This window comes from Corvus kubaryi, unplaced genomic scaffold (genome assembly GCF_017639235.1).
Source record: "Corvus kubaryi isolate FWS band 111438036 unplaced genomic scaffold, C.kubaryi_AGA036_p1.0 split1-37355, whole genome shotgun sequence".
Classification (NCBI taxonomy): Eukaryota; Metazoa; Chordata; class Aves; order Passeriformes; family Corvidae; genus Corvus; species Corvus kubaryi.
The window spans coordinates 2,327-15,284 of NW_024582078.1; the positions used below are offsets into that span (position 1 = coordinate 2,327).

The window sequence follows — 12,958 nt, forward strand, 5'->3', positions numbered from 1 at the left end:
GCACTGCAGGAACAGCTCCACACTCTCCTGGCCCGTGCCCCGCTGAGCTGTGGGGATGGACATCATGGGCTGAACCTTCCCAGAGACTGGGATGGATGCCTGACCCCAAGAGCACAGTGTGGAAATAGTGGAAGGGGCAGAAATGGCATCACAGTGTCCAACTCTCCTCTTGGCCAGCCCCCAGGGCTGCTGCCCCAGCCTGAACGTGCTTTCACACCTCTGCCCCATACCCAGGTTCATACACAGCTGGGACAAGGAGCCAAGAAGCCCCCAGGCCCCATTTTGCTGCCCAGCCCATGGCACATCTCCTCCTCACAGGCCAGACTTGGCTGCAGGCAGGAGGCTGCAGGCTCCAGCAGAGATATGAGGATGCAGGGTCCAGTGCTGGGATATCAGGAGACCCCCAGAGCTTGGCAACCTCAAAATGACTGGACTGGAGGCTGCCACGTGAATCTCTGCCAGCTCTGGCTACACGTGGTCTCGCATTTGCAACCCCCTCCACTGGCTGTGCAGGCAGGGCAGCAGAGGAAGGAGGGGAGGGCGATCCAGAGTCACACAGCAGGAACACTTTAATGACCTGTCCAGCTCTTGCAAGACCCCGCTGGAACAGCACTGTCCTGTTCTGCACCAGCATCCCAGAGACCTGTCCCAAAAATAATGCCACAGCTGGCCAGAGGACCTCAGGACCACAGGCAGCAGCAGGGAACAGTGTGGCTCTGCTCCAGCACCCCCTGTGACAGGACGCTGGGCTATTGCAGCGGGCAGCTCACAGGCGAGTGGCAGCAACAGTCTTTTGGGAGGGGGCTGCACCGAGCCCTGGGGAGCTGCCTGGCAGCACGGCTGAGGTGTCCAGTGGGGCAGAGCGAGTTTTTGTGCCCTGCAGTGTTTCTCTTCCCTTTAGCAGCTCCACGGCTGCTTTCTCCACTTCATCCATCTCCAGCTGGCTGCTGGCCGCCATCTCGTCCCTGGTCACTGCTACAAATGATGAGTCACGGGCCAGAGCCTCGAGGCCTCCGGAGATCAGAGCCTGTGCAGAAGAGGAGAGCACAGCCTGGGTGCTCAGCCTGGGGAGCTGCCCTGGCTGCAGGCACCCACCCTCTTCTCCTTCCTTCTGCCCTCAGGGCTGGCACATACCTGCTGCTTGCCCTTGCAGCTAAGCTTTGCCCCCCAGTCTCCCATCGTGGCATAAGCATGGTATCCCTGGAACTTCCTGTCTCATCCCTGCTGTTCCCTCCGCCAGGCTGTGCCCTTGCCTTACCTCCTGAATGAGGAAGGTGATGGCTGGGGTGGAGGATGTTCCTGGCTGACCAGTTTCTGCATGCTGGAACCTTGAGCTGGATGCTGTTCCTGTCACAGTGCCATCCTCTGTGGGCAGCTGGATGAGAGTAGCACAGAGCTGCAACCTGGGCTGGGACACTGCCCAGGGAAGATCTCTCCCATGTTAGTGTGGGGGCTGCAGGTTCTGTCCCCTGTCCCTGTCCAGGGCCTGGACAGGCAATGCCATCCTGCTGGAGCTCCTGGGTCCAGGGCACCCCCAAAATGGGACCAGCAGGGCCATGTGAACAGAGAGCTGGGAACCAGCCCCAGCCCCCTGCCCTGGCACGTGCTGGGCATGAGGCACTGTGCCCAGCAAAGGGAGCATGGGGGCAAATCCGATGCGCCCCTTCTGCCTGCCCTGGCTCTGGAGGCTGATGGGGAGCCAGAGGAATGTGCTTGCAGCTGTTCCAGCTTCCAGGAGCTCCCCAGGACTGCTACAGCAGTGGGGTGGGAGCCCAGCTCCATCTCCAGGCTGATCCAAGAGAAAAGCTCTGGCAAGGCTGGATTCACACAGTGAGCCCTGGAGTGTGGCTCTGTCCCAGCACAGCTGTGACAGCCTTTCCCAGGATGGGAGGGAGGTTCCCCCGTGTCCCCCACATTACACATCCCCTCTGGACATGCACTGACCCTTTTACCTGCTGGGGGAGGAGTGGTCCTGGTGATGAGGGACCCCCAGAGGTGGCCCCTCGCCTCCTGCTCAGCCTCTCCATGGGTATGGGGCGGCTGTGCTCTGTGGGAGGGAAAGGTAGGGACATTAGATGGGTACAAGAGCAAGGACACCACTGCCAGAGATGGGAATGGGCTCGCTAGACTGGGGGAAACAAAGGATTTAGAAGTTCAGCAGCACCCAAAGTCCCTGTCTGAGGAGGTCTTGTGGCCCTGCTGCCCTGGGATGGCCAGTGCTCCCCCAGCCTGAGGCACTGTCTCCGTGTTCCATCTCCCCAAACGGTAGAAGGAGGAGAAGAGTCTCCTGGAGCTCTCCAGAGAGGTCCTGCTGTGCTCAGTGCTCTCAGCAAACCTCCAGCTTACTGGGGCCTGCATCTCCTCCTTCCACCCATCCACATCAGACCCTTCCCCCTGCCCTGGCCCCTGGGCTGGTCCCAGTCCTGCAGAAGAACAACGAAGCCAGACTCACCCCACGCTGGGCGCCTGCGTGCTGCTGGTACCGTCTTCCTCAGCACCTCATCCTCATACTGCACCCTGGCAAGGGCAGGCAGGTGGGTCAGCCTGAGCAGGGCCCACGCACTGAGCCCAGCTCCCCCTGGGGGTGCAGCCCTCCCCACCTTCTCCACCCTGGGGGGACAGACCTGTAGGGACAACTGGAATGGATGAACAGGGTGGAGACCCCAAGAAGCAGGACTAAGCACACTGGTAATCTTTGTCCCTTCTGCCTGTGCCCAGGCATGTGCTGGTGGCCCCAGCCTGGGCCTTGGCCCTCAGGTAAGGGGGAGGGATGGTTCCTGCAGTCCCTGGAGCCCTGCTGTCCACCTCCATCCACATGGCACTGAGATGAAGGGGTGATGGGATGGGAGCCCCTGGGTAGGCCAGGGTGCAGCCAGCTGCCAGGACAGCCCAGGGCAGTGTGGCACGGCCAGCACTGCCCCTCTTTGCCCATGCACTGAGGCTGACTGCCCTTACCCCTCCAGCCAGCTGCTGCTGTTGGCATTGTTGATGTTGGTGTTGCCTTCCTGGGGGAAGTCATCAAGGAACACGGGAGAGTCGAGATCCTCATTGCCCACCTCAGTGAACTGCAGGGGCCTCTGGCTGGCCACCTGGGGCTGCAGTGGGCTGCTGGGCTCCATGAAGCTGTCGACCTGGCCAAACAAGCCACCTGTCCTCTGCAACCAACAGGGAGGGCATCAGGGGAAGCCTGGAGCTGCAGGCTGCTCTGGGACCATTCCCATGTCAGAACAGCGATTGCTCTGCTCAGGCCTTGCAGACCCAAAAGCCTCATGGCCCAGGTGGGAAAACTGAGGCACTGAGGGTCGATGGCCATGCAACAGCACTGGGATAAGCCAGCCCATGACAAATCCTGTCACCTCTGTGGGACAGCCTGAGGTGGTGGCACCTCTGGACACAGAAGGAGGTGCAACGCTGCAACTCCACAGCTGCCCAGGCTGTGTCTGAGACTCCCAGGGAGTGGGCAGTGAATCAGCTCCTGTGACACCAGAGCTGTCCTGCCTTAGCCTGGCAGAAGGTGTGAGTGGGAACCTCCAAACCAGCAGGTAAACATCCAGCACAACTCTGCCAGGCACATGGGCTGGGTCCTTTCACAGAGGGGAGACTGAGGCAGAGAGCAGCTTGCCCAAGATGACACAACCAGGATGTCCTGATGCTCACAGAAAGAGGTGCTGATCATCCTTGCAGACTGCCCCCCAGTGCTAGTAGCCAAGCTGACCCACCAGCACCACTCTGAAATCAGGGCTGGGTGGGACCACCAAACCACCCTGAGGGCTGAACTCACCCTGTATATCCCTTCCTCCATGGCAGCCTCCACCATGGCTCTTTCCAGCTCCTCCTCAGCAGTCAAGTCCCCAGAAATGGCCCGATGGATTTCAGGAGCAGCTTCTTCTTCAATGCTCCTCAGCCCAGCCTGGAGGGGACAGGAAGGCAGGGCTGATGTGGCTGTGCCCCACCACCCCTCTCACCTTGGTCTTGGGAAAAGGAAACATGACAAGGCCTGCTCACCTTGCCAGGTGTCCTACCAAGGACAGGCCAGGGCTCACACCCTGCAGCTGGCTCTGTGCTTGGTGGAAGTGCTTCTGGGCTCAGGCTGTCCCACAGCTGCCCCACAGCTTCTGGGCTCAGGCTGTCCCACAAAAGGGAATGCCAGGGGCAGCCTGGCAGAGGGTCAGGCTGGTGACAGCCGAGGGCAGGCTGGGCCTCTATCCTGATCTGGGACCTGGCTCTTTTCCTTGCTTTGCACCTTTGGGGCTTGGTCTTTTATCTCTACAGGTGATTTCCTCCCTATAAAGTCAGGGGAGTCTAGGGGCATCCCATCCTTCTGGCCAGGCACAGAAATCCTCCACCAGCACCCCTCAGGCCTGCTGTGCAGGCGTCTCTGTGGTCCCACTCAAAGCCAGCCACATTGACTCCCCTCCACCTGATGCTCCACGAGGCTGAGAGAACAGAGACCACCAGGCACATGGAGCTATCCAGACACTGCTAAGGGGAGAAGAGGGAGAAGGCCCTGGGATTGGAGCAGAGCAGGTGGGTAAGGGCTTGGATGGGCAGCATTTGGCACAGACAATCGTCTGTGGTGGGAGTTTCCAGGTCTGAAAACTCCTTGGTGAGGCACCAGATCCTGCCAAGCCCTCTCTACAACTGGAGTCAGTGGAGCAGAGAGTCAAAACCCTCCTCTTCTTTCTGAGCCACCTGCACCCTGGACACTGAGGTCACGCTCAGCGCTGGGGTCTCATGGCCGGTTCAGTGTTGGTTTACCTGGGGCTCACCTCACTTCCAGAGGCCTGAGGCACAGGGGTCTCTGCCACTCTCTGAGTCACCCTGGACTTCCCCAGGCTGGGGGAGCCTCTTCCCTGACCTACAGAATTCCTTGCCTGCCTCCAGAAGGAATCATCCCTCTGGCACCACCCACACACCAACCTGGATCTCCACAGGGTTTTTCTTGGGCCGGTACCCGTAATATTCCTCCTGGCGCTTCATGAACTTTCTGAAATGCTCTTGGATCAGGAAAGTAGCATAGAATTTGCCCACTGTCACCTCATCATCTGGAGGGAGGAAACCAACATGATGATTCTGCCTGTCACAGGACCCCAAGTGGCTGGAGCAGCGAGACCCTGACCAGGAGGGGCTCTGTCCCTCTGGGAAGTGCCACCCGGTGACATACCTCCAATAGGTGGGATAACCTGGTCCAAAAGCTTCATACTTGTTCGCTTCCAGATTTTTTTGATAATAGCTCTGAGCTCCTCATTGGCCTGTTCAAAATTACCTGTGAGGAAAGCGAGCAGGACAGAGCAGTTCATTCCCAGGGATGTGAACAGGAGTGAAGCAAAGCATGTGAACACCTGGCCAACCTCCTCGAGGGTGTGGCAGCTCCTCTCTGTCTCCCCACCCAACAAAAATGAGCTTAGTAAGACAGAGGCTTTGATTTTAGCCAAAATACTTGACAGATTTTGACCTCCCCTTTGATGCTCCCACAGGGTTCATCATTCCTGAAATCCCAGTCTATCCCCAAGATCTCCTGGGCTTCTCCCAGGCTGCCATGTTCCCACCCCAGCCAGAGGGATGCACCATGCCACACTGCTGGAAGATGCTGATCCCAGCAGCTCACCACTGCCTGGCCTCGGCTCCTGCCACAGCCCAGAGCTGCTCATGGCACAGGCACAGCCCACAGGCACAGGAACAAGCTGGTGGGACACCTTCCCACAGCAAGGCTCAGCAAACTGTGCTGCTGGCAAGGAAGGGGTGAAAGCAACTCCTCCCCAGCACAGCTCAGTTCAGAGGATGGGAGCTGGAGCAGCCCCACTCCCAAGCTGTTCAGGGTGGCACTGGTTCACTCCTCAGAGCTGCAACACGTGGGCCTTCAGCTAAAACCATCCTCCAGGCTCAGCCTGAGCAGTGCAACGCCCACACCCAGGGCTCTGGTGCCAAGAGATGGGCAATGAACACAGAGCTGAGGGTTTGTCCAGAGGCTCTGATCCCACGGACAAGTGCCCTGAGATCCCTGCCCAGGGGTGTGGAACCCGCACCCAGCACCACGAGGAAGGTCCCTGTCAGGCTGTAGAGGCAGACAAGATCACTGCTTACCTTCTGTCTTGATCTTGAGGGCCGTCCTCACCAGCGCAAAGAGGGTGGCGTTGAAGGTGACGGTGCCGTCGCTGTTCAGGGGCATGTTCATGCACACCAGACGCTGCACAGCAAACCAGCACCTGTGACCCCAGGCGGCAGAGGAGGCTGGCAGCCCCCAGACTCAGGGCCTGTCTTGGCCAGAGGCTCTGCTCAGGGCATGGAGCTCTCCCAGCCCTACCTGCCCTGGCCCAGGGGCTCTGCACCACCCCTGCTACCACAACTGCCAGAGGCAGGGACATCCCTTGTCCCAGCCAGCTGAACCAGGGCAAGGGATGGGTAGAGCCAGGGGAAATAACCTATAGGGGCATGGGTGCCATGGGAGAAAATCATGGAATCACACAATTGTTGTTTGGCCAGGTCGACAGCTTCATGGAGCCCAGCAGCCTGCTGCAGCCCCAGGTAGACAGAATCACAGAATTTAGGTTGGAAAAGATCTGTAAGATCATCAGGTTCCTCCAGCACTGCCAAGGCCACCAGAAATACCATGTACACAAGTGCCACACCCACACAGCTTTTAAATCCCTCCAGGGTGACCCACGACTGCCCTGGACCGCCTGTCCCCGAGCCTAACCAATCTTTCGGCGAAAAATTTTCCCTAGTATCCATCCTAAACCTCTCATCCTGCAACTTGAGACTGTTTCCTCTTGTACTGTCACTTGTTACTTGAGAGTAGAGACCGACTCCCACTTGGCTTCAGCCTCCTGTCAGGGAGCTGTAGAGAGCAAGAAGGTCCCCTCTGAGCCCCCTCTTTCTGCAGGCTGAATCCCCCCAGCTGCTTCCAGAGAGACAGGAATCATTTTGTTTTGTGCTCTCCACTCCAAAACACGCTCCAGGCTGCTGTGAGGAATCCGGGGATCAAATTTCCCGATGTGTTTGCCCAAAACCAGGAGGGGTGGCACCAGTGCCTGAGCTCCTGCCCATGCATGTTACACACAAGCCTCACATACGCCCTGGATTTGTTCAGAAGGAGCTGAGCCAGGAAAAGTGTATTTCTGCCAAGAACGTTGGGGTTTCCTGCTCCCTAAGCGCCATCAGCTCTTGGAAACAAGCTCTGCAGCCCAGCTGACATGGCCACACGCTCAGGCCCTGCACTGCCCTCCTGCACCAGCTGCACAGGGGAGGCCTGGCACTCCCCTGCACGGAGCGCTGCGGGCAGAGCCAGCCCTTCAGTGCCACACCTTTGAGGCAGGAGGTGAGCACAGGTAAGTTCTGATCTTCAGGAGCCTGAACCACACCAGCAGCACCTCTCCTTGCCCCCCGAATACACCCCTTCACTAAAAAGGAGAGGTCAGGGCAGAGTGTAAGCCATGGCACTGGGAAGCTGGCTGAGTGTCACTCTCAGCCTCCTGTGAGGACACAGTGACAGCTTGGGGAAGGTGTCCCTGTGCTCACACACCTTGTCACCCCCTTGGCTCTTACCTTACAAGCTACACGGTGTGGGCAGAACTTTCCAAAGCCCAGGGGAGGTTGGATACGCCTCAGCAGAGTCACCACATCCAAGTGTTTGATTCTGCCCCTGCAGAGGGAACACACCAGCTCAGCAGACCTGCTTAACGATGGCCTGGGGAGGTGCTCTGGGAGCTCATCCCTGGGATCTCCCCCGTGCTTCTGCACTGGGCAAATCCCTGCTCTTCCCTGTGCTCCCCCTGGGGAAAGCAGCTGCTCCCTTTGGCTCCAGGGAGGAGGGAGAGGTGTGCAGTGGCATGGGAAGAGCTGGCGGCCTCACCACAGCTGGATGAAGAGGGAACTGAAAGTCTTATGTTCCCAAATATCCCGATGGCTTTTATCAGATTTGGACCAACTCTGGCAAGCCCACATCCACCTCTGAGATGCTGGAACCTAACTCGCAGGCAGTGCCACAGCCTACCCTGCCATGCAGGTTTCCCACTCCATGGAACACCCTCTCCTTGCTCACCCACTGGCACTCACTTGGCCTCGGGGTCGTACTCAGCCCAGATCCGTTTGAACTCGTCCAGGTGATGTGGCCCGAGGATGGACCAGTCCCGTGTCAGGTAGTCAAAGTTGTCCATGATGACAGCCACGAAGAGGTTAATGATCTGAGGGCAGAGGAATGGATGGGAAGGACCCAGTTAGGGGAGAGAGACCCAGGCAGCAGCACGAAAACATGGGAGGATGTGTTCTGGAGCAGAAGGGGCTTGGGACCTCCTGGAATCAGGGGATGCTGGGGGAGGGTCTTCCCATGCAGAGAGGAACCCCCTGCTCAAGCAGGGCTTGTGAAAGGACAGGCACATCGGCATCTTGTCCCTCTCCACCCTAGCAAAGGCCAACACAAACATCTGGAAGGCAGCACACGGAGGCTGTGGGAAGAAACTAAAAGGGGCTCCTGGGTCCCCCAGGAGTGCAGTGCCAGTTTCCAGCATGGCTGGGTAGGTGGGTTGGGGGCTCACCCCATGGGACACACAGCCAACAACAGCCTGTTATTGTTAACAGGGGTGCCAGAGGGGCCCTGTGGGAGCCAGCGTACCAGGAAGGCACAGAGCATGTAGAAGCTGATGAAATAGAAGTAGGCAAAGCCGGTGCCACAGGTGTACTCCTCGCCCTCGGCATAGTCCGACTCTGGGTCACAGCGCCGGCCGTAGCTGCAGTCCAGCAGGATCTCCTGCCAGGCCTCACCGGTTGCACACCTGGGAAGAGGGGACAGCTGCTGGTCCCTGCCTGCCCTGGGCAGGAGCTGGGCATGCAGGGAGGGCTGAGGCCGGTCCAGTGCACAGGGGAATGGGAAGCTGCTGGGAAAGGAGCAGTCAGGATTCTGGGCTTGCTGCTGTAGGGCCACTGAAAGCTTCCAAGTGAAGCATCTGGAGTCAAGAAAAGCCTTGGGCCGAGCTCCGGCTTCCCATGAGTTTCCTCACAATTCACAAATTAAAATCCAGTCTGGGAAGGAAATATTCAGAATAGCAGCCCCAAAATGCCCCTCTCTCCGGCAGCCCAGCCACACCAGGTTAACCCACGGCCTCTCCTGAAACGCTCCCACTGCTGCAGGAGCCTTTCTGTGGGACAAAAAAGAAATCAGCTACTGCAATGCTGGTGCTCCCTCACTCCAAGCTGGGCATTCCCACAGGCTCAGAGCCCGGCTCCCTTTGGAGCTGCTCACACAACAGGACAAGACTGACCTGAAGAGCAGCAGCACAGCTTGTGGAAAGGTCTGGAAGTTGTTGTTTCGGTTGATCTGGGTCCCATCCACCATGGCAATCTTCCCAAACATCTGTAAGTCCCAGTGTGAGGTCTCCAGGGTGCCATCCCTTCTAAGGCACCAACCACCCTCCAGAGCACCTCTGGTGCCTGAGCTCCCCTTCCTCTTGTTTATTTGGCTTTGGGCATGCCCAAAAGAGATTGAGATTGGGGTGTGGGAGCTCTGGGGCTTAGAAGCTACTTGGACATTCCTGCCAGTTCTGAAAACACCCCTGACTACAACTGCACTCCATCTGGGCCAAGGAGACAAGGTCTCCTGAGCCAGCACGAGCACTGGTGCCTGTGTGTCTGGGCCGTGCCACTGACTCCCCAAGCGCTCTTTGCCATGTGCCTCAGCTGCCCTGGCTAAAACCCAGGGATGGGCGGCTGCTGGGGTGGCAAACATCCTTGCAGACCAGGGTAAACAGGTCCCATCATGTGCAAAGTCCCAGAGAAGGCCTGGCAGAGGAACCAGTCCCTCCCTGTCCCACCTCCCCAGGTGCCATCAGGCTCAGGGCATCTGATGAAGACCAATTCCCACCCCCCTGCCCCTGTGTCCCTCACCTGCATCCCAATCACAGCATAGATGAAGAAAAGCATCACAATCAGCAGGGCCACGTACGGCAGAGCCTACGACAAAAGGACCACGGCTTGTGTGAGACACAACCCAGGGACAGGGCTCAGCTCTGGAGGTGCTGCAGGAGGCCAGCATCAAGGTCCCTGTGTGGGGAGGGACAGCTTACCTGCTCCTCTCACCACCCTCCTGCTGGCCCCTTCTCTGGGGTTCATGGGAGGCTGATGGCAGCCCCCACGGGGTCTCGCTGGCTGGACAGAGGCTCAGCACACCCCAGGGCTGCCCAGGGCTGAGGGAACTGCCCAGGTCAGGGCTGTGAGCTGATGCTGCAGCGTGCCCTGAGGTACCCACCTGCAGATCCCAGCCAGCTGGGACCAGGACAAATGGGCCCAGGCAGGTCCTGCCAGCACCTGGCCCAGCTCTGACACACAGTGCTGTCAGCCAGGGAGTCCCACAAACCTTTCCCCCACATGGGCAATGTTCTACACACCACAAGCCCCCGGCCCAATCTGAGGTCAGCAGCCTGCCAGTGCTGGAGCTTTCTGCCCTGCCTGCTGAGGACAGGCTGCTCGTGCTACCAGCCTGAGGACCAGCCACTGCTGCCAGCCCCGGGCCTGTGTGTGTTTGGGAGAGGAGCACTGCTCCTGACACACCTGAAAGGACTTGATGAAGGTCCACAGGAGGGTCCTGACACCTTCACCCCGGCTCAGCAGCTTCACCAGACGCATCACCCGGAAGAGCCGGAAAAAAGTGATGGAGACGCGGGAGTTGTCATCAGAGTCCTGCAGGCAGAGCACAGCAGCTGCAGGACAGGGAGTGCTGAAGCCTCCAGGCTTTCGAGGCAGGGGGGGTCCAGGTCCTGGGGTGAGGAAGGGTAAGGAGACCCCACCCCCAGGCATCCGTCACGGTGCCCACAGCCCTTCCCTGCACACAGGATCAGACTGCAAGGAAGATGTGCTGGTGCTTTTCCCCCTGGCACTTCTCCCCCCGGCACTTCTCCCCCCAGCCTTCCCAGGGATCTCATCTCCCCAGGCCCCCATGCTCACACCTTTGACACTGGGATAACGCAGGAAGGAAGACATGCTGCCACACGGGGACTGGGAGAGCTGTGAGGGCCACAGGGCCACCACACACAGGCTGAGTCCCACCAGGCTGTTGCCCAGCACATCCTGTATTTGCAGGGTGAGGTGTAGGGTGGGCACCAGGCACAGGAGGGGGTAATGACAGCTGTTTAAGCAGAGAAGGGCTGTTTTGAGAATGTTCCAGCAGGACTTTAACCAAAGGAGGGACTGAAGAGAGGAGTCTCTGGGGGGTGCTGCCCAGCGTCACCCATGCAGTGATGCCTCCTCTCTGTGGGTATCCCCCTTGAAGGGGGAACAGCCATTTTCCCAGGGGTTCAGGGTGGAGTGGGCAGGCAGGAGGTGAGCCATGAGGCATGGCTCCTGGCCTGAAAGGACCAGGTTTTGTCTGGGAGCACCTAACAGTGGTGGTTGGAGATGCTGGGGGCTTGGTCACCTGTGCCCTTGAGAGCTCCAGCATGGCACAGCCTCAGCCACAGTCTCTGCCACCAGCAGCCCTCCTGGCACAGACCCTCCTGGCACTGTCTGTCTGGACTCTGGCACTGCTTGGGATGCTTTTCCCACTGCCCCCTTAGCCTCCCAGGGCTTTACTGCTGCCACTGGATCCCTCTCACTCCCATCACTCAGGCCACCCACTCCCAGCTATTTCAGGGCAACAAAATCCAGCTGTAAATGCCCCTCCCAGCAGCTCTGCTTTCCTCAGCATCACACTTCTGAGTTCCCAGGGCTGCACTGAACAACTCCATCTCCTCTCCCACCTCTTTCTTTTGCCTGTCACTCTCCCGGTGCCTCGTGCCCATCCAGTGAGCGCAGTGGTCACGAACATCCCATCAGCCCCAGGGCACCACGTCCCCACCACTGGGATCTGGGCAGTGTCCTGTGCAGACCACCTTGCACCCTGCAGTTCCCAGCACCAGGGCCCTGGGAAGAGGCTCTGGCACGTCCCTGCAGTCAGCTCCCTCCACATTTTCAGACCAACCCAGGACACCCCATTGCCACTGCACCCCCTTGGTGATCTTTGGCCACCGGTGCAGGGCTTGGCTCACTCAGCCCTCCAGGACATTGGGCTGCACCCAGGGGACACAGCCAGCTCTGGGGGAAGGCACAGTGCAGGGATCACCCCTTTAGCCATTTCTCTGGCTGTCAGAGGCTGCATCCCTCCAGGCTTTAGGCAGCCAGGGTGATGGGCAGGAGGACCAAGGCCAGTTTTCCTGCCCCTTACAGCTGGAGAGGTCCTCCAATATGGCAGTTCCAGGGGATGGGATGGTGAAGGGCAGGGCTGGGCTTTCAGATGGGCCCAGGAGGGCTGGGGAACAGCTTTGCACCTCTCAGGGTGGGAAGGGGGGTCTGTGTGGGTGGGGTGTCACCCCAAATCCCTCTCAGCGAGGGCAGAGTTACACCCCAGAGAGAACAGCTGGCTCTGGTGTGCCTCAGGGACATGCAGGGCACATGCAAACGCTGGCCACAGGCAGAGAGGAGCGGAGAGCACAGCAGGCACATGCAGCTGATATTTACAATGCCATCACAGCCTCCACCGAGGCAGTACAATCCGCCACTGGGTGCAAGAATAGTCTGTCAAGAGAACAAGAGAGTCAGCACAAGAGAGGCAGGAAGGACAGGGAGGGAGGGGTGGTTACACAAGAAGATGGAAATTGGAGAGGAGGGGAACAGTAAAGGGCAGGCAGAGGCCCTCCATCCCTTGGGCCCAGGGACAAGGTGATGTGACTGCTGGTAGGCAGAGGCAGCATCTGGGTGAGCAAGGAAACACACAGACCATGAGGGGCTCACCCACCGCTGTGCCTGCTGTGACACACCCTCAAAGGGGCAGGGCTGTGCCCAGGACAGCTGGGCCAACCCTCAGGAATTCTGCTGCCTCCCATGGTCAGGCCCAGGGATCTGGAGGCAGCTGACCTCCTCTGCAGCCAACACACGGCTCCTCTGCAGCCAGCTGGGCTGCTCCCAGCATGGCAGCTTGGACACGCAGCCTGGC

The 12,958-nt window shown here is 59.1% G+C and overlaps 1 protein-coding gene across 3 annotated transcripts in view; it reads right to left on the reverse strand.

The window, feature by feature from the left end:
• Positions 1–551: 551 nt before the first annotated feature.
• The window catches only part of CACNA1S (calcium voltage-gated channel subunit alpha1 S), a 47,635-nt gene continuing 35,228 nt past the window's right edge, over positions 552–12,958 (reverse strand). For 2 of the 3 annotated variants that reach the window (XM_042013506.1, XM_042013504.1), the window contains 16 exons: positions 12,484–12,540; positions 10,543–10,671; positions 9,880–9,945; positions 9,258–9,349; positions 8,612–8,771; positions 8,056–8,183; positions 7,546–7,642; positions 6,085–6,187; positions 5,165–5,266; positions 4,921–5,045; positions 3,782–3,910; positions 2,956–3,155; positions 2,453–2,517; positions 1,953–2,047; positions 1,259–1,375; positions 552–1,027 (listed from right to left, as the gene is read on the reverse strand). In XM_042013506.1, the coding sequence (XP_041869440.1) occupies positions 767–1,027; positions 1,259–1,375; positions 1,953–2,047; positions 2,453–2,517; positions 2,956–3,155; positions 3,782–3,910; positions 4,921–5,045; positions 5,165–5,266; positions 6,085–6,187; positions 7,546–7,642; positions 8,056–8,183; positions 8,612–8,771; positions 9,258–9,349; positions 9,880–9,945; positions 10,543–10,671; positions 12,484–12,540 (1,926 nt within the window). In that variant the 3' untranslated portion in view covers positions 552–766. The remainder of the gene's footprint in view (positions 1,028–1,258; positions 1,376–1,952; positions 2,048–2,452; positions 2,518–2,955; positions 3,156–3,781; positions 3,911–4,920; positions 5,046–5,164; positions 5,267–6,084; positions 6,188–7,545; positions 7,643–8,055; positions 8,184–8,611; positions 8,772–9,257; positions 9,350–9,879; positions 9,946–10,542; positions 10,672–12,483; positions 12,541–12,958) is intronic. The other variant, XM_042013505.1, reaches the window with a different exon arrangement.